Genomic DNA, 27,298 nt, shown 5'->3' with positions numbered 1-27,298 from the left:
CTGAGAATGGGCCTTGTCTAGTCTAGATGACGTTGGCGCAACATACTGATTCAGCATTTGGACAACATTTTGGTGACATTTTTGTGGGGAAAGTGTTGTAGGCATTACACTCCAAGCATGGATGTTCTGTCGAATAGCAGTTGTGAGGACATTAGGGCCTCCGGCGACGGTCTATCCCTCGATCTTTCGTTTCGCCAGCCGCCATCTCTAGTGCTAGGTTAATTACAGCCGTACTTTTAAATATTCTGCGTAGCATGACAAACGTAATGTTGTTTCTTGTTCATGCAGGCAAAGAAACCTGGAAGGCGTCACACTTCCTCGCAGTCAGCATTACAAATAAGAGCTCTCCCGAAACTTGGCCAATTTCAGGAACTACGTATAGATCTACCTGATTCCGTGCGCTGAAGCCCATCTACACGACTACGGCATTCTACCGCGCGGAGCGCCGCGTATGATAAAAGCACACTGCGTAGAGATGAGCACACAGCGCTAAAAGCAAAGCCGAGTAATATTGCGTATTGAGTTATTGACGGACTTCGACGTCGAATCGGGCACTAGAGAAACCCATTCCAGTCAGCTCTATAAGACGTCAAAAGAAATATGGCGAGACGTGCTCCCGGAGATATATGGTTGAAAACGGCTGTGTTCGTGACGACGTATGTGCATTTAGCTCCCATGTACACAGGCGGAGTGCTTCCAGCCTATCCCGTCTGCATAGAGGCAGTGGTCCGACTTTGAAGCGGTGCTTCGGAGTGGAAAACGCTGTCGTCTTTTCTCGATGTGCACCGCGTCGAGCGTTGAAAACATGTGAAGTGTGCAGACGTGGCTAGTGGTACCTGTTGAGGGTTGAGGCCTATACATAGGATAGCGATGGTTGAGGCATAGAGTGCTCTCGTGGCAATTGTGGTCTCGTGTCTGGCTTCCGTTCCGATTGCAGTATTTCTGTTCTTGGAGTCTGATGAGCACTTGAACGAGAAGGATCTGCTGGCAGTCACGCATACGGGTAAATGCACTACTGCTCCTGAGTTCGTTCTTATGTTGCAAGTTCTAGTATGTTCTAAGATGGGAGGAGAAAGAGCACGTGAGATATATTCGGCGTTCTGTGAGGTCTACATGTGCTGTGTAACATTGCAGAGTGAAGAGGCTGGTTTAAAGCAATATAATAGAGACTAGATCATAAAATAAATCAAGCAACAAGGGCACACGCGAGTTCATTGTTCGTCATCAGCGAGTCGCCTTAATAATTTTGTGGCAGCCCATTCAACCCCATTCACAAAACGGAAGAGGTTGACACTGATTGCTTAGGGGCTAGGAGAAATGTGCACTAAAAACTATCTAAATGCGTGCACATGGAAACACACGTTCTGTAAAGGAAAACAAAGCGTTAAGTGGATGGGAGAAGTAAACGTAGTTCCAAGCAGCTGAAGCCAACTTGTACAAATATGTGATAACGATCTGCCACTTCTGAAATACGTACCAAGCGTGCTTACGTCTTCGTATTACATTCAAAACTGAGTATCACATGAGCGATCGACGCTCATAATAATTGGAAATCATTATTTTTTATTGTGGCCGAGTCTCTGCATGACATTTTTTATATATTACCGCCCCCGCTCCCCCGGGAGACACGTAAAAGAGATTTCTAGTGCTGCCTGCTGAATGATTCACAGAAAATCTGTTGTAAACCTTCAAATGACACATTCATGTTCTTGAGAATAAAATTCGTCGTTGCAATTTACCACAACATCCTCTGGATGGTTTTCAATCAAGAACTTTTCCCATTTGTCCCGCAAGTTATTTTTGTTGATATCACGTTAACATCTTATGCCTAATGGGGTCAGATCGTCCATGATGAAGTCAACTCTTACTTTGATATCTTACTTTGCGGTTTACGCCAGCGATGTTGGTGCACAGAATTTGCAACTATAACCAATTTTCCTTTCCACGTCACGGACAAAACGTGGAGAAACGTGAGCGAGCCGATTTCTGGGTAATTATGGGGGCAGAACAGCACAGCGACGCATGGATGATAGAATAACGCATGGATTAGATAGGAGTAGTGACGGATAAGAGCCTCGATTATTTTTCTTTCTTTAAAAGAAGAAACCAGTATCAAGCACGCAGACCCACTTCAGAAATGTGATCGCTCAAAAACGGTGAATATAGTGGAAAGACATATGCAGAACATCTCGCATTGCCCTGCCTTTGGTTTGCGCAAAACCGAAACCCAGAAAGTGAAAGTGTCGATCGGGCGATCGACTATTCTGTGTTGCAGGAATTCGTAGTATTCTGTGGAGTACAGTTGCCCGGTACCGTTACCGACACGACGACCATATGCAGTTCCTTCGGTATGAGTCGTATCGCTTTCTTCTTTCTTTTTCACGGATAAAAATATAATGATATTCAAGGGGGCATTCACTTGGTGGTTATGCGCAGGTCCTTCATACATAGGGTCGGACTTTCTCGGGCTAAACCACGCATTCTTCCCGATCATTTTCTCCCGAACCAGTTTAGGACTAATTCGGGATAAACTCGATTACTCTCTGAACTGCAGTCGCGTATCACGTTGTATAATATGCACTGGCAATTCGCACGCACATAGGATAAAAATATTGTTAGAGTGCAACAATAAACTATTCGGAATACATATGATGCTCCAACATGTGGTGCTTGTCACTATAAACCGCGAATTATGTTCGTTTTGCAAATATACTGCAAATATATCATCAAGTGCGGTACGAGTAGTCCCCATTTCACCGGAATTGTATATTTACAAATTAGCACCCGATTACCTTTCTCCCCACCGCCACCCCGAATCTGGGAAAATGATGAACCAAAAAAAAAGGAAAAGCCTGACCCTATTCGTACATCTGCTGCGTCGAATAAACTCGTTGGAAAACAAAATTTCCTTCTGAGACGTGGAGCCGAATTGAATTGGTGCAGTTTTCAGAGCTGAGGTGGAGCCATAATCTTGAAATCAGCGCGCTTCCCAAGCAGCACAATGTACCGAAAGTCGAGTGCAATAGGGGTGGACGGTATGTGTCTTATCAATGTTCTTTAGTTTCACCAGTTCGTTCAAGGTCTTCCACGTACCCGTCCACCCCTATTGAACTCGACTTTCAGTACATTGCGCTGCTTGGGTTGCAACTGACAAACCCAAGTTAATCTGCAACGACGCTGAGATCTCCAGGTGCGAGGTAAAATTGCGGAACGGAATGAAGGGAACGGAAGCATCCAACCTTCGGACGGATTCTTCTAACATTCTGGCGCACTCGAGACAATACCAGCGACCCATTATTATTATTATTTGATTTCCTGTTAGCGCCGCGAAGCGACTGTGGCTATGAGCGGCGTATAGATGTGGACAGAGGACAGCAGGAAGGAGTGGGGGACATGGGGGTTAGTATGCGTCCTGGGCCGACTTCAGGAGGAACTGCGCCGACAGTCGTCTCGAAAGCCTTCAGAAAACCTAGCGAAAATCTCAGACTGCACAGCCGGTGGTGGAATTCGAACCCACCACCTCCCAGTCTTCAGCACGACCTTGGCTACCACCGACGAGCGAGACGCCTTAACCCGCTCGGCCATGCCGCTGGTCTGCCGCAACATGTCGCCTCGTGTTGCTGCAATGCTTCCTATGACGACACTTTGATTAAAGGCAAGTTAGCAGGAACAGAGACATTTGGGAAACTTTCCCGATAGCAGAGAGAGGAGAAGAATACGTGAGCATGGCCTCAATAAACTTATCAGAAAGGGAAAGAGCGTTTCTCCGGGGGGTATAAAAGAACCATTAGAAACACCACCTGACGAGAACACGGGGAATACGCTGTGAGACTGAAAAGCGATCAAAATACACTACCCTGTGCAAATGTTGTCGCGCCGAAGAACTGATTGCCCCGAGACTCACTTTACACTTCACACCCGTTTGCGGAGATTTTCGTTGGCCGCGAACGGGCGGAAATTCAGGATCACGCGACGCGCACCCGTTACTCGGGGCCGAGAGGCATCTTTAATAGGGAGGAACCATTCCATATGGCCGCGACGGAGCCAGCTGCACGACGATCAGGAGACGGAGGTGCGCGAGGCTGATTACGGGGCAACGAAAGAATCAAAAGAAATGCTAGTGCGCTGCGCCCAACGCGTCCGCCTGAAGAAACCGTTCGACCGACCTTGAAGGGGACCCTTTTGCAGAACAGATGCCGCCCTGCGGCTGGATCAATGGCATGGAACCCTGCGTAAGAGCGAAAGTGCAGATCACTGCCATCGTCGGGTGGAATGTTGGCTTCCGATTTCAACCGCTGTGGAACGTGTGCGAAGTTACTTTTTGAATCGCACCGTCCCGCGCATGTGAATCGTGAATCAAGAAAAATTGCGGAAATCACTGAAGCGATTCAATGTTTATAATTCCAAAAGTAACTGCAAGTGCATTGCGAAGCACCCTCAAAAATAATTAACTTACTGTTAGAATTACGTATGAGAATGTAATTAATTAAGATAATTGGTTAGTCATAATTGACTAATTTGCTTACCCCTTTTCACATTAATGTGAATAAACTTATTATTATTATTACTTTACAGGTCCGATCCTCCAGCTCCTAATACACACTCTCTAGCGTACAACTTGCTCCTCTATATTTCTCACCTCACAGTAGTGACTTGCGAGGTAAATTAATTGATAAGGTGCGATCAAAAAATCGGCTCGGACATCACGTGTGTGAGCTCCATCGAAAGGGGCGAATAATTTGACGTATAAATTCAATAAATGAACTCCGCAGTGCATCAGAAATTTTTCGCACGTCGTGCCTCGCACCGTTGAGTCATGTTGCGGTCAGAGTAGTGGATGCCTGCAAACCTTGTGGGATCGAGTGCGGGACGTTCCTCGGTCAGCACCTGGACCACTTTCACGGGACGAGTTCTAGTGCCCGCCACCCTGCCCTGCATCTCGCCTCGAGGTAAAGCCTGTCACAGATATGGAGCGCGGCCGCCGTGGGGCTGATGGCCGATAACAGAATCGTAACCCTGTCACTCATCCCCTTTACTTATGCCGGTTACGTATACCGTGGTTCGTGTGGCACCGACGCTGTATCGCTGTAAGTGGGTTCGGTGTTCACTATCTGCGACGATACTTGTTCGAAAATTAGAACGTTCAATTTGTTTTTCTGATGAAACTCCCCATCCATCATCTCGAAATGAAGTTGTTGTTGTTGTTGATTCTGCCATTACATGTCTGGTTATTTTTGTTTATCGTATGCTTATGTAGATGCTGGAGTGTAATCGTCGTCTAATTTGCTTCCCTCCATTTATGTTTATTTTAGCGAATTGGTGACGTGGCAGTTGACGGCGCAGTTTTTACGTTCCTTATAAGCTGATGTTGCACTTGATTGAGTGGTAGCATTCCATTTCGGCCAGTGTAATTGAGGTCAAATATTTAATCACGCATAGATCTTGCTTTCCGTCAGAAGGTTTCGCACAAATTATCGATCACGTGGAACTTCCCAATATGGTCAAGTGTGTCGTTAACTCCGAACTATACTCTCTTTCCACCAGTTGTCTCATATAGTGCCATTTTGATTTAGGGTACGTCATATATGCAATTATGTCATTTGTGAGCGTGAGGCAGAATCATTATCGGCATTGTCATCTGTAGGTGTCGCGCATCGAAGCTCCTGAACGGTGTTTTTCACTTCCACACTTTATTTCATTAAACATTTCGCAACTTCTCCTACTCTCATTATGCCCTACTTAACAATAATTATAAATGGTTAATATTGCAATCACAATAATGAACTGATGTGTTTTGTAAATGTGACATACATCACGAATAGTATCGTTGCAGCGCGCACATTAGCGTGTATGCATACCGTAGCGTAGTCACCATGCTTCTATGTTTTATAGTTGGAAATGAAACAGTGTCAAAAAGGAAAAAAGAAATGCAAGGTACACATACCACATATAACTGCATACAGATGTAAGGAAATGAGGTCCGACAGAGAAACCCCATTCAAGTTTCCCGGAACAATGGACAAAAGAAACGGAACCCTGCGCACAGTACCCGTTATTCCTTCAGGCAATTAAATCACAAAGTAGCTGACTTTGTTTACGTGTACTTTCCACTACCAACACTGTTTATTTGTACGTAATTATACCGTAATATTATTATAGATAATGTTTGTTATACTGTAATATTTACCTATACTATTACGTATACTCGCGTTGAACTCACGAATGCTCGCGAATCTACTTAAAGGAGCAATGACGTGACATTTAACATGGCTCGTGGCCCTGTTTCATTCGCCGAGCTGTCCATGAGGAGATTCCACGATATTTTCGCTGTGCTGTGTTCTGTCACTGTGAGATCAAATTAAAAACAAAAAGAAAAAATACACTCTGAGAAAGCAGCCTCGGACGGCCCGCACGATCCCCTCGTGTGACATCAGCAAATCTCCTTGCCTCTTCTCTTCGTTCCTTCTCAGCTCACGAGCTGCTTATACTTGCTTCAGCTCCCCGGTCTACGTCACGAGCTACGTCATGTTTCTACGATTCACGTCACGATTGGCGTTGCCAGGGGGATAGGTGACGTCACGACGTACCCTCCTCAATCCGTCGTTCTCTTACATACTCTTTCCGAGAGAGGAGGCTTTTTGAAAAGTGTGCGGAACACAGGCATCGCGCGCGGCTGCAGGTCACCTGCACTTGTCGTCCTTTCGCAGGAGCTCATTTTCTTTGTTGCAGAACACGCTGCGGTCTTATCTCTTGCTACCTAATGTTATCGCAGTGACGTTGTGAACGCGCGGAGCAGTTGTCACGTGGCGAACCAAGCCCCTTCGTCCTATACACCATTTTCAGGCAGGCAGATTCACACCTAGCGCTATCGCAGCCAGCACAAGCCAGAAAGGAGGGAAGCCGATACCAGTCCGTGTGCTTTCCTTCTCTCTAGCTAGGGTGATCAACTGTTTTTAACGTGCCCCCCCCCCCCCCCCCCGGCGAGACTCGCTTTCAGTATGGCGGCGTCCATGAGAAAAAGGTGTATGCAGTCTCGCCCTTTAGCTGCTTATGTAAATTAGTATTACCTGTTGTGCGTCGTTCTTGCTGTTAGTTTCCGGTTCACAGTAATATATTCATAATGCCTTCTTTTGTACGTGTGATACTTTACGTGCAAAACACAAAACAGTTGCATGGCTGCTCCATGTGATGGCGTGCTATGTGGTGACCACAAAAGTACGTCTAAGTAGGCGCGCAATATGGCACGGAACGACGAATACTATATTGCCATCGAACGGTGACACAACAATGCTTCTTGGTCGAGCTGCAACTGTTTAGATCTACTATCACGAGTACTATCGCTTTGTGTCGGTTATCTGTTCCGAACGAGTGCATTTCACAGTGAGGCATGCGCTTTCTTGTGCCCACCGTGGCGCATTCTTCCCGCAATGGTCCCGCCATATGGCGCCCTATACGCAGCTGCTGGAATTGCAACAGCGAAATTTGGTATGGTCGCTGAACGATATTACAATCCTCGTAGAGCAGCCAGATGTCTGATCCAGATATTCGAGAGGAGAAATGCTGACGGATTTACGGTTTATTAATGTTATATGTGCGGACGTTTCTGATAAGCGAGAAGGAATGTTTTTCGTTGTCTTAACCTTACAACCCCAAAGAAGTATAAAGGTTATGGCGTGGAGCGTATTTGGAAACGCTCGGATTCGGCCAACGTGTATCACGTAACTATATATATATATATTTTTTTTAATTCTATGTTAGCGCCGCGAAGCAACTGTGGCTATGAGCGGCGTACAGAGGTGGACAGATGGAGAGAGGACAAGCATGGAGGAGAGGGGGTTTGTATCCGTCCTGGGCGGACTTCAGAGGGAACTGTGCCAACATTCGTCTGGAAAGTCTTCGGAAAACCCAGGGAAAACCTCAGACAGCACAGCCGGTGACAGGATTCGAACCTGTGTCAGCTCCCAGTCTCGGCGTGGAAAGCGATCTTCCTAACCACTGTGCCACGGGAGCTGGTACGTAACTATAATGCCAGAACGCATGTTTTCCCTTTCTTTCTTTCGCCACATGAATACATGAATATATTATATTCTTTTCGGGGGTTGGACAGGGTTGGTGCACGGCCCCTCGATCGCTCCGCCGTGGTTGGTGGTTGAGGTTTAAACCCCTTACGACACACTTCTTCGTGTGCTGTTTGGATACCGTGCTTTGGATTATTAAAACCCCAATGATTCCTACATTTCGTTTGATCTGTGTATGTGTGCGTGTGTGTGTAGAGACAGACAGAGAGAGAGAGAGAGAGTGGGAGAAAAGAAACAAAAACAGACGTCGTTCTAGCAGCTGCTCCGGAACACTTTCAAGACGCTAATCACTTTCTTGAGATACTGCGAGCCTTGAGTCGTCGTGTATATCCAATATATCACGCTCCGCATTCGTTTCTTTTTTTTTTTTTTTTCTAAAATGCTACTAGTCCGATGAATACCACGATGTGTTCCCCTCCGGGCCCGTGTGTTCTCCTTCTGCCGTATACAGCGTCAAATAATGTATGGTCCGTGCCGTATCTCACAGATATTTAGTGACCGATAAATTAAAGGCGAGATACTGTCTCTTACGAGGCCGTTAGCCTAGACGCGTGATACGCGATACGTTGTGCGCCGTCTACGACGATGCGGCCTGGAACAATGACAGCGAAAGGGGAAGCCCGGCATTGCCTGATGCACTGCATGCGCGACCGATATCAGCGGAGAAGAAAGTTCGTTACCCCCGACGGCGGGATGTCGAAGGGTGCTTTAATCGCTTTGCTTGCCCATACATGTTTGCGCACAGAGATGGCGCGTGTGAGCAACGCTTTTGCTTGGATATGTGCAGCCTATACGTCATATGTGAGCTCGTTTCGTGGATGTAAACCTGCGTATATATCAGCTGACTCTCCATTGTCTCTACGTTACAGGCTCCGTGGTGTAGACAGTTCCATTGTTTAGGATGGTCGTCCTTGTGTTTTCTCTCCTAATTTCTCGCTTTTGCTTTTTCTGTGTTGGGCGTATCCTGTTGCTTTACTCAGTTCTCAGTTGGAACAGGTGCACTGCGATAGCCTCACAGTTGGGGGAAGTTGTTTTATTTTCTAATTAGTCATTACACTTTTGTAAAGTCTCATTGTTTTACTACATTATATCACTCATTCCTCACCATGCATTAGTGATACCGTTACTTTCATCAAGTACTGACATTACTATGGCATTACAGTTTTTCCGCAGAAGACTAACAGTGTCCTATGTGGTGTTTGAAGCCGCGTACAGTGAATAAACGTGATTAGTGATTTTCCTTAGTTACACATTACCCGTGGTATTAATCAAGGGTGTCTGAGAACTTGATGCGTATGAATGATATCCTTGAGACATGGGAGCAGTATGCATGCGCAGTCTCAATGCGCAACCGTGGAAGAGGTACTCGCAGCGCAGAAGGAGTTGTTGCTCTACCTCCACTTTGTCGGTGACAAAAGTGGCCGGGAAAAACAGCTTCGATGATTTTCATCATTACCGAGGCGTAATGCGTTACCCGCAATGCATTATTTTGTAAGGTATTATTCATCATCTCTGCAGGGATAGCCTATATCCGACCCTCGGTTCCCCCTGGCTTTTTTTTTTGTCTTGTCCTAATCATTGTAATCATCATGTCGTGATAGGTGGTTCGATAGCCTGAGCCCCCAGTACTCCTACGTCACACTTTTCGTCCCATTTGCTCTCATAGTTTTTAGAAAATTAAAATTGAAAATTTTGGGCAACACCGTGCCGAAATGGTCACAACTGCGCATTGCTCGTCAAGTACGGCGGAAAACTACATTGCATGCGGACAACACTGAGGCTAAAGCGAAAAAAGTTGGCTACGTGCTGGCTACGTAGCCATCAGGAGCAGCAAGTCAGTCAGGAACATATAGGGTGCGTTCCACAACTAACCCTCGAGTAGGAGTTGGTCACGTGACAGAGTTGTACCACGTGACCATGGGGGTAGGGTAACCCTCGGGTAGGTTGTGGAACGGGCGCGAGCACGATTCTCAACATGGCTACAGCAGACGACATTGTCATTTGGACCCCGCGACAGAAGAACCGCTGTCGGCTGCTTCGCTTTAGTGTGACGCTGTTGACTTTGGTATGGGGACACTTGCGTGGGTTCGTAAAGCATTCACGCGACGAATTAGGGGTATTTACCGCACGTTCCGAGAAAGGGTAGCGCTGTTCTCGTCCGCAGCTAGCTCCAAAACGCATAGAAAGAGGTTTCGACCCTCACATGCAACGACCTGATGTATGTTGCATGTATGGTTCCGTGCATGTTGCACTGAAGAAAACATCAGGTCGCAAAATCGGCACTGGAACTTTCCTGCATCCTTTATGATGCTGCCGAGACAAGCAGCAGCAAAAACAGACGACCGTAGATTTCAGTGCAGACGACAGCTCTGACGTCACTGCCCTTACCTACTCCCGTCTGATAGGGGGTAGAGCGAGTCGACCTCGGGTAGCTACTCTCGAGTAGGCAACCCGCTTTTGGAACGGGGGTCGCGACGTCATTGAGTAGGTTTTGGAACGCGGAGAGTAGCTACTCCCTACTCTCGGGTCGACCCGGGTGAGTTCTGGAACGCAGCCATAGATCACTCTGTTGCATGATCGGGGCTTATTTGCCACCAGACGTCGCCCCGAACCGTTTTACTTAAATTTTGCCAGCAAATTGAAAATATTAAGTGTTCTCTGCCACATTTGTAACTTGCTGTGCACGATGCACTAAAACTCACTAATGTCACTTGTTCTGTTTGCTGCTTTACGGTACCTTTGTGTCACTACACTAATCTAATCTGTGCGATAACGGCCGGATGAAGACGTCGCGAGCAAGACAGTTTAGCAAAACAGTGCACAGCTTTTGTACCTCACGTCACGTGCGTTACGTGCCAAAACAACGAACATATACTCCGGGAAAATTCAATTCTCTCTGCTCTTGCAGCGCACGGGGAAAACGCGAACATAAAAGGACTTCCGCTGTATATTGTTTTGCGACGATTAGAGTAACCTCGAACGGTTGAGATTGCGGAACTTTGGGAGAACGTCCAGCATTCGAGGGAGATGCCACGAAGGTTATCCTTACTTTTTCAGAATGCACTCAATTTCAGCTCAAACCCCTTTCCCGGCCCCTATATACCATGAAAACGTGTCAGATGCACAGAAACAAAAAAAGAAGAAGAAAAAGAAAGAAAGAAGGAGAGAGAGAGAGAGAGGGAGAAATGAATGAGGAAACATCGTTAGCAGGAAACAAAGCGACTTAGTCCTGTCCGTGTCATCAGAGGCCTCCTGTCCACGTTGCCGAAGGCAGTCGCTGTAGTCAGTCTTCTTCGTTTTCTATATTGTTCAGTCTTATTTTTCCTCGCTGAGGACACACAGCTAAATATTTTTTTTATCCCCGTTGCACCGCTGATTTCTCTCGTTTAGGACATGGATGAAATATGACTTCCGTCCACGCAATGCTAAGAGCAGCTTTTGTTCTGTGCATGGACTAAAACAAAAGCGTAAAAAATCCGTAGTGTCTGCGTGCTCAGCATCCCCCTCAGTCCCTTCAGCGACAAAGCCACCATCTCTCCCAGCAACAGAAGGAGGGTGAGAGAGTTCAAGACGCGGGAAACGCTGATCGCAAGATCCCTACTTCGTAGTCACGTGATTTGGCGGCCTTGGTGGAAGTCGTTCTCTCCTCGCCGCCACTTGCGGTGGATCGAAAGGGCTGTTGCTCCCGTCCAGACTTGGTTGTCTCGGCCGTACGCCACGTCAATAAGTTGTAGGCTTCTACATTTATGTATCGAGCAGTTCGCGTTTATTCGGTGTCCTCGGAAGCAATTGACAGGTGACTGCGAGCGTCGGTCCGAAATGCGCTAAGCTGCATGCCTTGATGGATGAGGAGGGTACGCTTTGTGCAAAACCTGTGATCGGAATAAGGAAAGGGATGAAAAGTAAATACTTGACGCTCGTAGTTGTTGAAGGCTGTTGCAGGTTCTCGTAGCGGAGCAGCATGCATAAGCCTCTCAAAAGCTGGTTGGGTTTTGTTGTCGCGAAAAATAGCTGTCAGTGTTCTATTGACAGTGTATGACCTGATGAGCGGACGGCAAATTGGACGTCACCGAAATCAACCGAAACCAGCAGCATTTAGTGCTACGGATAAATTAGAAAAAAAAAAGTAATTTTGAACTGCTCGTGAGTGAACACTGGTCTGATTGGTTGGCGGGGAATAACGAGAACTTTCTTTTTCAGGCGCCGGTTGTGCTGTCTGGGTGTTTTCCCTTGGGTTTGCTCACACGATTTAAGACAAATGTCGGCACAGTTCCCTGTGAAGTCGGCCCGGGACGCAAGATTCCTCCCTCCCTGCGATAGTCGTGACGTTGCCCGTCTAACCATGGGCGGCAAACAGTTCAATCACAACCACTACCTTTCACGAAAGTATTTCGAAGAGCTCCGCGACCGTTAGCTAGTATGCCAAGACACGGTCCTAAGCAGAAAAAAAAAAGTATGCATGTTTCATCAGGTGCATATGAATTGTCATCTTCAGTGTGGTGGCGCGGCGCAGATGCACATCTTCAGGCGAAATATTTAGTTTCTGGCTGTGCCAGAACGCATGGTCTTTTTGTAGAAAATATACGTTGCGTAAAAACCCACATGAAAACGAAATTTTCCCAGACCTACACCTGTTACAAGCTCACGCGGAATAGTCGCTATGATGATCGCCTTCCAACGTCGAGATTACCAGGTTCGAATCCCAGCACCGCCTCTGCTGCCTGGATGTTCTATCCCTGGATTCTCCTTAGGCGATTTAAGGCAATCGTCGACCATAGTACTCACTTTCCGCACCCTTCCCCTCTGCCCCAATCTGATACCACAGCACCGGCAGGTAGAGCGCTTGGCAATAACACGCCACCAGCCAACCACACTTAGCCGCATTTCGCAAACAACCACAAGCAGACGACACAGTGTTATACCCGGGATTTCACACGGATAGTCTTCAATTATCATTGAGACCATTGGTCATTGAACATGCGCGTAGCGCCACCAGGCGTGTATCGTGTCAACCTATTGGGGAACACTGGATCTAATGCTCTTGCAGAAGTTGAGAGGGTGCACGCTTGGTGGCGCTATGCACATGTACCGCCATCCTCTGATCTTTGCCGCCGCGAACGTGGAGCATTAATGACGGCCGTAGCATGCCAACCCACGCTGCGGGAGCCATTTTTGCGGCAGCCATTTTGAAGACTGTCCGTGTGACAGGGGGTAGGCCGTTCATAGCGTGGCCTTCGAGGTACTGTATCTATCCATCCAATCAACGAATAAGATTGTGAATCACTCGCGCTGCCATTGGGTCAGGTAGGTGTGATAACTTCACGGTGACGTTATTAGCGGTCCGCTAACACTCTCTGATGCCGTGAGGCGTTTCACCGCTAGGGTGCAGTGTAGCCTTGCGACATTATGTATGACACCTGATTGGACAGTCCGAGGACATGAAAAGGTGGAATATAGAATTTTTGTTGAGCACTCTATCGATGCAGTAGATACGTTCTCAGTGAAAATTTCTATCCTGTCGCATTTGTTGCGAGCACGAGGACAAGGATGCCAGCGGAACGTGCACGTGACGCGTACCGTCATTTTTTGGGGCAACTGATAATATCATAAATGCAGACAAGCTGATGGAGGAACTTGATGCTGTAAAAAAGCACGAGTTTGGGTAAAAAAGAAGGACTTCTGTGTCCGGGGTCCTTCTGTGTTGTCCAATCGTCTTTCCCTCCCGCCCCCCTAAACTCAGGCTTTTTTATAGTATATGGTTTGGAGTCTCAGTTGATCTGATGCTGGTCACGATACCGGTTCCCAAAACATGATAAGGTAGCCGCTATGCATTTCAACTGGCTCGCATCACGTTTCTGGGCTTCGGTTTGACAACAGTCTATATATATGGTTCTCGTACAGTGCTCGACAAAAGTTTACGGAACACGCTCCAGCGCATTCCTTCCTCAGAGGACACCCTAGCAGCAAATGGGACAGTACGGGCTTACAGGCATGTGCTTAAGTAAGCCAGTCACGTGGATGTAAATCCGTACGGTACCATTAGCTGCTAGAGTGTCACTCTCGGGAAGGAATGCGCCGGTTCGTGTTCCGTAATCTTTTGTCCTGCACTGTACCATGCTTCCGACCTGATAACACTCGCTATTAGAGAGTTCTATAGTACGCTGTCGTTTTTTTTTTTTTTCTGTTCTTTTTAACCGTACTAGCTTTTAACGCTTGTCGCTTGTCTGGAGTACAAGATGCTGAACTATCACCTCTCTTGAGAGCGGTCGCACCTGAATGTTCGACAACCTCTTACACCGTCCTGATTCCATGGTGTCGGCAAATGAGAATTAACTGCCTGTTCTTTCGCCTGCCACGGTCACATAAATGTCCATTGACAACGTTTTGTCTCGTAATACGTGGTGTGGTACCTCTCAAACTTGTTTTCTTCAAAAGTAGCGTGCTTTTTCTAACTTCCACAGGGCATCAACCTTTATGACGCCCGTGACTCGAATAACACGCGTAATTGCACATTAAGGAAAGCGTATTATCGTGTGTTTTTGACCGCTACATTAATTCATATCTACTACAGGAATCGCGTTTACAAACAGGGGACATGATGCCGCGATGACTTTTCGAGATAAGAGTGAGGAGTGGAGCCTCTGGTTTTTCCCGCACACGATGAAACAACATCGCATGTAATCGACGAAACAGTTGTTAACCACTGCTTGAACTTTATAGTAAATTGATTTATCGGTAGATTTATTTATTTACGCATAAAACCAGTGGAGAAGGGAAGGTGCATTTCATAACGATGTGGCATGCTATGGACACCATACATGCCACAAGCACTCTTACGAGCCTCTAGAGGAAAATAATGCAATACTGAGGAAATAGGAGTGACGTTATTATGAGTTATGTGTTGAACTAGTGATGCGTTAGAGACAACCGGATCATCTAGGAGTTCCAGACATTAATAGCTTTGGGGAAGAACAACTCTAGTAAATGCAGCCGCATGACACAGTGGTAGCTTAATCCTCTGACGAAGGTGCGATGAAACGCAGTGCGAAGGAGCCACTTTTTCCTAGAAACTTTAGGGCAGCCTTGCCGTCCTGAAAGTATGTTTACCCCGCATATGGCTCCGGAAAATATGGTGACGGAAAGTACGTGTAGGTGTCCTTGAGATTTCCCTTTGGGCTATCTTAGAAGCAGTCTTTCTGTGCTGGAATGGGGAGTGACACAGCAAAGTGATATGTTTGCGTTAAAGGTCCTCTTTGTGTGTCTTTATGTTACAATGTTTAATTAGATGGACGTTAACCAAATAGGATCCCCGCAGACCGGTGTGGCCTGGACGGGTCCATGTCACGTAACTTCTTCCAAACCAGCTGAACAGTGCGGAACGTTAGGGTACCTTCGACTGGCGGTACCAATGCTCTAAGCCAGAGCGCAGCGAACTGAAGGAAGAAAGAAGATGGAAGGAAGAAACAACTGCCGAAGCTGTTGTCAAAGCGCTCTGTTTTGACCAGTCGAAGATTTTGACAATAGCGCTTTTTTGTCCAGAGCGCTCTAGAGGGATCAGTGGCTGCCAGTCGAACATGCCATTCGCAAAAGAGAAAAGGCCGTGAGCGCATTTTGGCGTGGTCGTAACATTTTCTTTTTTTTTTTCTTCTGTTTCCACTCTAGTAACTTCCGTCTCTTCTACGAGAAGGCCGCTCAGAATCCACCAGGAATTAGTCACTTGTTAGGCTGATAACTCCAGTGTGTCGAAGAACAAAACGAGGAAATTTGTTATGGACACCTAGGGATGTTGACCAATGAATTTGCCACGTTTTCTTTCTGTTCACGCATGTGTAGGACCAAACCCAAGCAGCACACAATATTGGGCCCATATTGGCTGGTCATTGGCGATACGAGTCCAATAAGGGACCCATTTCGCCAAGATTTCCCCCATATTGGCTGAAACTGGGCAATATGGGGCCCATATTGCCCAGTTTCAGCCAATATTCGGAATATCCTTGCAATACGGGCCCCATATTGCCCGTGAACACCCGATATTGACTGAAAATGCAGAAAATGGTAAGTGCCTGTGTTGCACAATTGCCCAAGCAGCACGGCAAGATTGGACGTTGAAGCGTGTGAAATGCCCAATTCAATACGTCGTTACATCCAACAACTTCCCGCAGATAATACACATTGTTCGAAACAGTCAACATAGGTGGCAATCCCATTGTAACTTTCACTAGAACTCGACAACTCAACTTTCCACTTTCTGGAAGCAGCGGCCTCTTGCTTCGCGATGCCAATGCCAATCGGTCGAACCACTGAGAGCGAGCGTGGTCGTTTCAGCGAAATCACGCGTCCTACAACTAATGCGCATGCGCGACGGTCGGATCGGACGTTTCATACAGGCTAAAATGTCGCTGGTTCCTCTGATGATAACGGAATTGCTGCAGGTCAGGTAAAAAACACAATGTTTGATAGAAAGGGATGACTCTTCTGTAAAGTTAGGTGCTCTCAAGTTACCGCAACGAGTGTGAGTTGCTGAGGCGTATGTCCGTCACCGTCAAAAAAGTGTTTCGCTCCTTTGTACTCTCGGAGCGGGTTGGAAAGTTTTAGTTCATAGAGCATTGCGATCCCAATGAAGGCTTCTGAGGGATGTTTGGACTTGTGTCAACATAGTCGAGGTTGCTAACTCCCGGGTGAAACTGTTAACAACTTTCTAGCAAGAATGGCATAACTTCAGTGCTTGCAAACGTGCACCGAGAAAGGGAACGGAACACAAGGGGAAAGGTCGTTTTTAAGGCATAGGCATGCCACCCTCGTGTACATAGTCGGCGATTGATTTTCATGTGTGACACTTAAGTAATCACTGTGAATAAAACCTTTTCAGAAAAAAAAAATGTTTGGCAATTGCGTGTCCTTCAGTAAGACCTGTAGTAAGACGTAGATATAGGGAGTGGTAGGCTAAAAGATAAGGAAGATGGGCTCACAAATTTTGTGACTCATCTAATCAGTCAACAATACAAGACGTAGCACATGTTCTTCATTTTTGGGGCGAATTGTTTTTGTAATTGTATGCAACGTCGATCAATGAGATCTGCAGAAATGAAAAAGCAAAAAGGAGTAATATCAGTCGTGGATATTAAGCTGGATAATGCTTTATTATTACACGGACTCCTTGTTGGCGTTGCCATCACAAAAATATTGGCAATATTGGCGCAAAATGAACTTGCCAATATGGAGCCTGGTTGCACTCCTCATATTGGACAATCTTGGCAATCTTGGCAGCCCATATAGGTCCAATATTGGACCAATATTGGCGTGCAGCTTGGGAAGTCAGGTACAAAACCGAGTTCGGTAGGTTAGGCGGATACCGGGTAATTGCTAACTGGACATTTGCTCACCTCCCAAAAGGCTCAAGGCGGACAAATGCTCACCCACTCAACTGTTATGTTGTCACTTTATTTGTCATATTTCGTACCATATATAGCAGCGCAATTATTTCCATAAATATATTCCGTTATTGGAAATGAATGAATGAGTCAACTTGCAAAATCTAAGTGCATCTGACCAGGAGCTTGCTTCTTGAAGCTCGTTCAATTCGTTTCTATCTCTCATGCAAATGCAAATATAGTTGTGCACGCTTAGTGCAAATGACGATTGTCATCTTTTATGGTTTCACATATACATACTGAAGATGTTTTGTTTATTTCTATGCATATCATGTATACTTCAGCAGTGATGGACGGTCAGAAGCTTATATGCGTAGCCTACGGGGTGATTTCATAGTTTACTCATACGGGAAGTGCACATTCCCTGGCTGATTGAATCTGAGAAAGGCCATTGTGAAGGTCATGTCTCCAGGAGACCACCTGGATTATGCAAGGTTAATTTCCCCCCTACGGATTAGGAACAGTGGAAGGTTTCTGCCCTGTTTCTTGCGAAAAGTGATTGCCCGTGGATAGCCTCGGAAAATTTTGGGTTCAATACCTCAAAAAAAAAAAAAAATGAAGAGCAGACAGTGATTCATATCTGTGAAAGGCGAAAGTAAGTGAGAGCATCGGAGATTCAGACAACGTTGATTATGGAAGTCGTTACCTTCACCAGGGGAAACTGAAGCTTCTTTTGACAGTTATGAAATTGTCAAAAGGGCACTAAAAATGACTGGATTCGATGGCAGTGTAAGTTCGAAACGAACAGAAACTTCAAGGGAGCCCTCATGAGGAAATAAAAACTTCAGGGTGGGCTCTAGGGTGTTTTATATTGAGGTGAGCAATAATTATTCGGCTTCAGCGTTTCATTGGTGAGCAATCGTCCGGCGAGCAATTGCCCGCCCCCCACGTTAGGCACTGATCGCCTGTGACTCTTTTTTTCATCGCTTCCACTTCTCTGTTTTAATTTAGTTTTGTATTTTTTAAACACATTTTCTCTGTCCATGAATTATGGTTGCGGATTCCGTCAGTTCTCGTTATGTGCGCCCGACAAACCTGGGTGATATATGTGTGTTCAACTGAGTGTCGACAAGTTGCGACATGTTTCGACGTGCAGTTCCAATCAAAGTGATGGCACGTTCAAAGTTGAAAGACCTAAAAGATGGAGCACCGTTCCTCTTCTAGGCGCTACAACTGTTACATGGCATCCTTTCACTTCAGTTTGGAGAAAGTTTGAGAAATAATTACAAAAAATAATTGCAGCCTCATCGACATCGACATCTTTCAGAAAGTAAAAGACGAAGCTCTGTATGCTCTGAGTTACGATGGAGACTCTACAAAGACAAGAAAAGTAGGTAACTTGCAATTTGGAACGGGACACCTGGAAGAGATGCAAAAATCAAAATACACTCTAAGAAAAAAAGGTGTGAAAAGGTGGTAACTTCTATAGTTACCACCTAAGTCAACATAACGTCTGATAAAGGGCGTAAAAGGACGGTAACATTGTCTGTTACTGCCTATTTGCAGGTGCAGTACAAAATATGTGTAACAGTTGTTATTACAGTCACAGAAGCAATGGACTTTTAGGGAGTGTTGCTTTCCCAGCATTGACTGTGCAATGGACATTGAGCACATTGGGTACAACGAAGATAACAGCAGCTGAAACTGGTGGTTACGATGATCGCTTTCCGCGCCGAGACCAGGAGGTGACACGGGTTCGAATCCTGTCACCGGCTGTGCTACCTGAGGTTTTCCCTGGGTTTTCCGAAGACTTTCCAGACGAATGTCGGCGCAGTTCCCCCTGAAGTCGGCCCAGGACGTATACTAACCCAACTGTCCCCCACTCCTTCCTGCTGTCCTCTCTCCACCTGTCCACGTCTGTACGCCGCTCATAGCCACAGTTGCTTCGCGGCGCTAACACGAAATTTAAAAAAAAAGCAACTGAAATTGCTTGGGATTTACGCTAATGTGTTGTGTCGGCTGCAACCAGGTAGCAGGCAGAACCTTGCAACCTTTAGGCACAGCGTATGCGATAACTATTACCTCCTAAAGGGTGTAACGGTTCCACCCTTTTTTCTAAGGGTGTAGCTTTTGCTTCTCGGTTCTCCTCGACCGAAAATCCTTTCCAGCAATTCCTTTCAGTCGTTCAAGCGCTGGTCATTTCCCTAACCGAGATCCGTTGAAGTTTGACGGAGTTCAACATTTAGCCTGTCATTCCTTTATGCTCTTTTGCGGCGACCGCATCTCGACTGCACCTGCAAACCCACGTCGTCCAGCGGACGTTAGAGGACGTACGTTACGTTACGTTAATCCACGGCCAGAGCGAATTCGCTCATGACCGTGGTTGTCTGGCAACCTAAAGTCACAAATCATCGTCATCTTGAGACGCACGTCTGCGGTGATGGGATACAGGGGATTGATTTGTGGTCATTTTCTTCGTTTTGTTCCGTCTCGCGCCTGTTGTCCACCCATTTGTCAATAGGTGATGTCCACTAACATGCCACAAATACACTAACATCGGCCTGGATGGGTCGAAGTAAAAGGAAATAAAACGGAGAGTGGTGCGCTCATGAAGAGGAGCGGCGACGCCAGTTCTCGTACTTGGAAGAGGAATGAAACTAAATAAAAGAACAAAAAAAAAAAACACATATGGAAGGTGATGTTCTGAAGCTGGAACATAGAAGAAAGGACAAACACACAAAGCCTCAAGTGCCTAACAACAATGAAAGAAGGAATTCACTGAAAAGGTTAGCCAGCTGCAGGACTCGAACCCACATCTTCTGGATTGCCGGTCCAGGACTCTAAAAAAAAAAAAAGCGCTGGATACGGAGACCCCAAAAATCAAATTTCGTTTGCACATTTTATCCACCAGCTTAGTGTCTGTAAGGAACAGAAAACAACAAAAATAGACCCACACAGAAACCTGCTCGACTTGGAGGTGTTTGATGTTGTTGTTGTTGTTTTGGATCGCAAGCCATAGAACCAAGACCTTCATCGCGTCAAAAGGTCTGCTGTCCACACGGGCCAAGACTGCCTGGAGAGGATGTGGATGCTGACGATGTGGTCGGCAAGACAGCAGGATATGTTCTATATGCCCGTAACCAGGGTTCGGAAAAACCCGGGTTTTTTTTAAAAAGCCCGCCCCAGTGGGTTTTTTCGGGTTTTTCGGGTGGGTTTTTCGGGTGCTGGGATTTTTTTTTCGAACTGCTGCATATGACACGCAACAGCCGTTCTCCACCTATTTTTCATGTTTCTGGAAGAAATAATTGTTTGCCGCTGTAGAATTTACGGTAAAGGAATCTCCGAAGCAGTCGTCCCTTTTCCTTCTTTTCTTTTTTTTCCTTCGTTTCTGTATTTCACCCGCGTGTGGGCTTTATTGGGTTTTTCAGCCCGGGTGGACCCAAAAAAACCCGGGTGGGTTTTTTTAAACTGGGTCCATTCGGCGAACCCTGCCCGTAACCGACTCGCACAATCGACCAGCTGCGGGGATCCGCTTTCCTATCAGCTTCACTCGAAAAACATCACTTTACTACTTTCAGTTAGTTAGGTAACGACCAGTCTTTCTCGGTACATCTGATTATTATAACGTGAATCAGATATAGCCATATTAAGGTTTGTAATGTGTTTCGTGTCATTAACCGTGATAAAAAACATTCCGTGATAAAAAAAAAGGATCAGGAAAAAGTACAGCGTGTCAAAGGCGCTAACGTCACCAGAGCTTATGCGCATGCCGAAGCTTTTACATACATAGGACAAGCGTCTCCATTGCAAAAAACAAAAAGAAGAAAGGAAAAGAAAAAAACTGAAATTCTTCCGAAAAAAGGATTGAGGAAAAGTTACGGAAAAAAATCGCGAGGTGACGAAAATTTTTAGGAAAGTATTGAGGTGAGGAATTATTTTGGAATTGAGGTGAGGAAAACTTTGAGGAAAAAAGATTGAAGTGAGGACGCTCCTTAGGTAGAAAAATACGTTGGACAGCTTGGGACCATACTTAGCCCATAGAATCACAGCATCGTAGCAAAGCCTCTTTAAGCAAACAGGTGACATCTCGTCTACGGGTGGTTACGTCTAATCGGAGTGTATATAACGGATTCGTCTGCGTCGATGCATTAGCAGACGATGGCACGGCCTCTATGTAATTGCAGGTGGTCCGCATGTGCAGCCTTCACAGGCTGTCTGCGACCCCGCGCGTAATTGCTCTTATTTATGTAGAATTTATTCCAGCACGGCTGGTTCCGATGTGCCCGGTGATGCACTATCACTGCTCCCCCGTTCGCCTCGGGCTTTCCGCACGGCGGTTCTTTGTCTGCATTACGTCTCTTCCTCTGAATCCACTTGCGGAACTTACGCTTGTAACGTGACTGCATGCATTTGTTCGGGATGCGGAAACTTTGAAGCACCAGTTTCCCTTCTCGTTATGCATCTCATCTTGGATATCTGCAAAACAAATACTGACATTGAATACCAGTGATTGGACGAATATTCGCAGCCGAATATTGGACGGATATTGTGGATATTCTGACTCGAAATATGTACGCAGCAGAACAAAAAGAATCTAAAAAAGAAAACAACAGCAACAGCATTGAAAGCTTAGCAGCTTATGTGGTGACGTTCGCTGAAGTCATCAAGCTTTGGATCATACCGTCGAACTAATGTTTTGTATGTGTGGGACGAAACATATCAATATACTATTCAGCAAATTCTCAGCCACTATGAATAGAGGTTCTGATTGTTAATGCTGTTGTTAATGTCTACCTCGTTATTTACTCTATTACTATTCATCGAGTGATATGTAATGTTTCTCGTCTAGACACTCTGACATTCTTTGAGATTGATGGACGAGAACGGGCGGACATGGACAAGCGACAGGACTGACAAAGACTGACAAAGAATTTTATTCCACAGAGGAGGTATACATACACAGGAAAGGACTGGCCAGACGGCCACAAACATTGAGACCCCTTTGGGATCGCTATAACCAAGGGTTCTGGTACAAGATTGGACGGTTTACTGACGCATTGGGAAAAAATACCTGCAGATTCAATGAGGTGACATTCCTTGATATTGAGGGACGACAACGAAAGAACCTGAAGCAACGGGACAAGGGAACATGAAGCAACATGACTTGTCTCGTTGCTTCATGTTTTCTCCGTTGTCGTGCCCCAATCTTAAGGAATCTCACAGTGTCCAGATCATCAGCTCGTTTGCATGTTACTTTTATGTTTACCCCAAGACTTTGGGGTAAACATTGTTTGAGTTATAGTACTCCCAAAGGCGTCTTGACGTAGGTGCCGCCTGACCGATCCTTTGGTCTGCATTACATATACGTACCTCTGTGGATTAAAATCCTTCTTTGCTGGTTGTGAAACTTGTCCTGTTCGCTTCATGTCCGTCCGTTGACGTTCCTCAATGTCAAGGAATGTCACCATGTCCAGGTTTGCACCATCTCGCTTGCATCCTGCTTCTATGTTCAATGTTCCTCGTCCCTTACAGGTGCTGTCCGTACGGTGTTTGTGGAAGACTACAGTTTGCAATCTGTTCTGGTGAGTAGACGCATAGGTGCGACATGCTTCAAATATTTGACGTATTTTGATTAAATACCCTATCATGCTCGAGCTTTTTGTGACAGCCAGCAAATAAATTTAGCAGCTCGCGTGGCATAGTGGTTAGGATTATCGCTTTCCACGCCGAGACTGGGAGGACACGGGTTCGAATCCTGTCACCGGCTGTGCTGTCTGAGGTTTTCCCTGGGTTTTCCGAAGACTTTCCAGATGAATGTCGGCACACTTCCCCCTGAAGTCGGCACAGGACGCATACTAACCCCCATGTCCCCCACTCCTTCCTGCTGTCCTCTCTCCATCTGTCCACGTCCCGGTTGCCACAGTTGCTTCCCAAGCAGCACAATGTACTGAAAGTCGAGTGCAATAGGGGTGGACGGTATGTGTCTTATCAATGTTCTTTAGTTTTACGAGTGTGTTCAAGGCCTTGCACCTACCCGTCCACCCCTATTGCACTCGACTTTCAGTACATTGTGCTGCTTGGGTTCGCGGCGGTAACACGGAATTTAAAAAATAAATAAATTTCGTTATCCTACTGACGACATAGCTACGACGTAATAGACGTGAACAAAACAATAAGAGAAAAAGGCATGCTCACGTGACCTTGTGTATCACCCCGTTGCATTGACATGCTTGAAACGTACACGAGTGAAACCTCTCTGCCAGCCTATTGGTGGTTGGGCGGTGGTGGTCTGGGCCGTGAAAATGTTATTGCGGCAGTTTCTTCCTGCTGTCTCGGTCTTTTGTACTGTGTCGAGACGTCGCCCGTCGCATCTTTATTTCATTGACCATCATTTAAATTGACTGCTCGAGGTCGTGATGCTCCTGCTCGTGCGTCAGTTGTTCGAGCACGTTTGTGCGTTCGTATGCACCTTCAAACTGTTAGTAAGTGTCACCTTGCAGGCTCCGTGCGAAATTGCAGCGACATCGTAGATCCTGGGTGGTACGGCCAAATAATCCGCGTGAACTTTACGTGAAATTTTGAGCGCATTTTCTCATGTCATTTTCTGCCGTTTTTGAAGCGGGAACGCCACTCGTAACATCGCGTACTGCCTGGAACTTCGTCACCAAAGGCATGACAATTCATTTCAAGCCTCTCAGTCGTTGACTTTCCGAGTTTGAAGCAGTGCTTGAAGGGAATATGTCTAATGGTAAAAAAAAAAAGAAAAGAAAGAAAAACCGCATGCACTATCTGTTCATGATCTTATCCGATGTCGAATAACAGTAATAAGTGGTTGCAATAAAGTGGTTACCAGAAGCGACATTACCCAACGATGTTATAGACATGACACTCCGTGGAGGAACCTCACATCACTCGAGGTTACAGGAAAGAATCGCTACAGTTCAGGAACTTTCCGATAGATCATATCGTGCGTTTACTTACTGAACGAGTCACGACTCCATAAGCGTACAATAGTTGTTTTGCCCCAAATAGGTATGGGTTAGTTTTACAAAAAGTTTATACAGATAGAAAAATAATCGTTAAAAAAATATGTCTGTGTTTTTCACCTTCAAAATGTTTTTGAAAAGCAGGACCTCAAGGAGATCCGGAAGCCTTAACCATTCCTTCATTCATGAAGATAGGAAAGGTTCAGGGAATAGTCCTTGCACCACGAAGAACTCTCGAAGAATGCTTATTTTTCTTTAGGTGAATGGGGATGTTGCCCAACCCTTGGACCGACTACCCCACCATGCTTGGCGCCGCAGATTTCGGCAACAGATCTGTAGCAGGATGTGTCTTCCACGAGAGTTGTGAGGAATGAAATCTGAGAGTGGAACGCCGCTTGGCCGGCAGGCAACTGGCCTGTCACCGAGTATTTTCTTGATATCAAGAAGCTCCTCGACGTAACTGGCCCAGCCCTACGCTCTCGGTTGTACTTCACGAGAGGCTCTGTATGGCTCGCACCTGAGCAGTATGTGTCCTGTGACACTCTAAGAAAGTGAAGTCTGATCAGGAGGCTATCCCAATACGCGCAGGAACGCTCAGGCCTGTGAAGCTGTGTCGGTTTCTTCACCTTCAACCAGTTACCTTTAGCTGTCGAGTTCGCAGAGCGCTAGAATACGTTTCGCATCGGAGCTGGCAAAATAGCTTCGCTGGGTGGCCATGCCCGGCTCATCGCTCTTGCAGATTTCCTGTGACCATCACTCTATAGGCTTCTGCTTCTCGCTTCTGGTCTCGTTGTCTTTGCAAACGTGGAAAGCTCCAGATGAGATGATCGTTTCATTGAATTTTCTTGGCTTTATAATCGATCAAATTACAATTGAGTCGGGGGAAATGCGTGTGGGGGTCATAATCCTCTTGACTATGGACGCAAGGAACGCTCTCGAAATGCAGCCGAAAGACTTAATGCGAAATCAGCCGGTCGTTGCAGTGCAAAAAAAAAAAAAGAAAAAAAAGTTGCACTGGCTCGAGTGTCCATGGCATACGGCCGCTTCAATCCAACGTGCGTCGCTGTTCATTGGTTCTTCCGTTCGCTCTTCGTTCGTTTTCAGGCTGAACCAGCACTGGCACACTACGGATACACTACGCTGCACAAAAACGACCAGCTGAATTCGGTATTAGAATGTAGCTGTCCATCAACCAGTGGCGACAAGTGTCCCCGCCCTGTGCCTATTGCTACAAAAACGTTATCTTCTTTCGGTGAATCAACAATCACTTCGGCACATCTTCGTTCGTGATTGCCTAACAACACCGCCAACAAAATCCGGCTCGAATTAAGATGTTGCGTCCGTTTATAAACGACAGATACCCACTCAAGCGTGCGTAGAGAATGTTCATTTTCAACGTATAATGACGCCTGTGATTTAATTTTGTATCCTTACTTCATTCCACTTCTTTCCTGCGTATTTTTCTTTTTTCCGTTTTCGTTCCCCCCCGGTCGTGTCTTCGCCGTTTCCAGCTGCCTCGCCCCGTGATCGAATTTCAAATTTTTACACCGAGGAACATCATCAGTGTATAGTAAAGCGTGAGAGGGAACGCGCGGGCAGTTTGAAATATCGCTCTTAAAAAACAAAAAGAAAAGAAGATTCGCATAACGAAGGGTCGAACTGGACGACGAGATACATATTCAGCTCTGGGGAGAAAAAATGCTCCTGGGCTCAGTCAACCGTTACGCTCATTGTTTTATGGGAGGTATTCGTACTACATTTCCGGTTACCAGATTTATTTTGTTTGATTGTTTTTTTTCTCTTTCTTTTCCTTTTCTGCTTTTTTTTTCTGAGCAGCGAAATTTGAAGTAACGACCTCGTTCGTAACGATGAAGCAGGAGGGTGAATGTCGGGGCAGTGGTTCATCAAAATTTGTTCGCTGCGTGCTAATAAAAAACTCCTCTGGATCTCTGCTTTTCTTTTTTTTCTTTTTTGTCCTCCGTGAAGGCTCTATCCTTATTTGATTGTCAGCCTGAGCACTCGATATCCAATTTTAATCTTATTCTTTTTATTTTCATTTTATTTTTTATGGTCTTCCTTTTCACGGTATCTCGTGCTTCTTTGTTTTGGTGCTTTGTCTTCAAGGTGGTGCGATTCCGCGATGTTTAGTGTCCATCTGCCGTGCCCTCTCGTTCTCTTATCTTTGAATGTCCTCTAAGGTGGTTCCATATTCACCTGTCTCCAACTGACTGAGTAGGATCACTGAGTGAATTACAAGTACATATGACGCTCGTGTATTTCCTCATACTCGCAGTGTCCTCGAATCTATATACCGAGTGCGGAACGAGTGGGAACTACCAGAGGGCAGAGGGCGAGAAAAAAAAACAAACAAAAAACATCGCTGTTGGAACATAGGATTCACTACATACACACTTTTTCCTTCTTGTTGGCACTTGATAATCTGAAAATAGTCGCGAGCTGCGAATGCTTGGTGAATATTCTTACATATGTTACATGGTGACAGCTTGTCGTTACATTAACACCCATTAGTGTGATGTTTGGTGAGATCAGTACTACCTGAATGTTATATATAAAATTGCACACGAGTAATGATTTGCGTAATTTGTGCTAGCGGTGCTGCCAAGCTGCGTACGCATCACTGTTGGAGCAGACGGTGTATTCCGACTCAACAGAAGCGCACACTATGTCATCATTCGTCGTGAATTGCGGAATCTTGCACAGGCGTGAGCCACGTGTCTCTGAAGCCAATTCATCACCCGTCAACAACTTCCTTGCATATGTCCACTACAAATCACGTTTTGAAGCATAAATACATCACGTCTTACCTCACATTTGCAAACCATGCGCACGTTTGTCTAGGTAC

At 46.0% G+C, this 27,298-nt stretch overlaps 1 protein-coding gene across 4 annotated transcripts in view; it reads left to right on the top strand.

The window, feature by feature from the left end:
• Positions 1-27,298, top strand: part of LOC135385209 (uncharacterized) — a 281,039-nt gene that overhangs the window by 131,765 nt on the left and 121,976 nt on the right. For 3 of the 4 annotated variants that reach the window (XR_010420348.1, XR_010420347.1, XM_064614411.1), the window contains one exon: positions 22,982-23,031. The exons of the other annotated variant lie outside the window; for it this stretch is intronic. Coding sequence is in view for 1 of the 3 variants with exons in the window: in XM_064614411.1 (XP_064470481.1) it covers positions 22,982-23,031 (50 nt within the window). In the remaining 2 variants the exon portion in view is untranslated. The remainder of the gene's footprint in view (positions 1-22,981; positions 23,032-27,298) is intronic. 4 annotated transcript variants of the gene reach the window in all.

This window comes from Ornithodoros turicata, chromosome 2 (assembly GCF_037126465.1).
Source record: "Ornithodoros turicata isolate Travis chromosome 2, ASM3712646v1, whole genome shotgun sequence".
Classification (NCBI taxonomy): domain Eukaryota; kingdom Metazoa; phylum Arthropoda; class Arachnida; order Ixodida; family Argasidae; genus Ornithodoros; species Ornithodoros turicata.
This window is presented reverse-complemented; position numbering and strand designations above follow the sequence as displayed.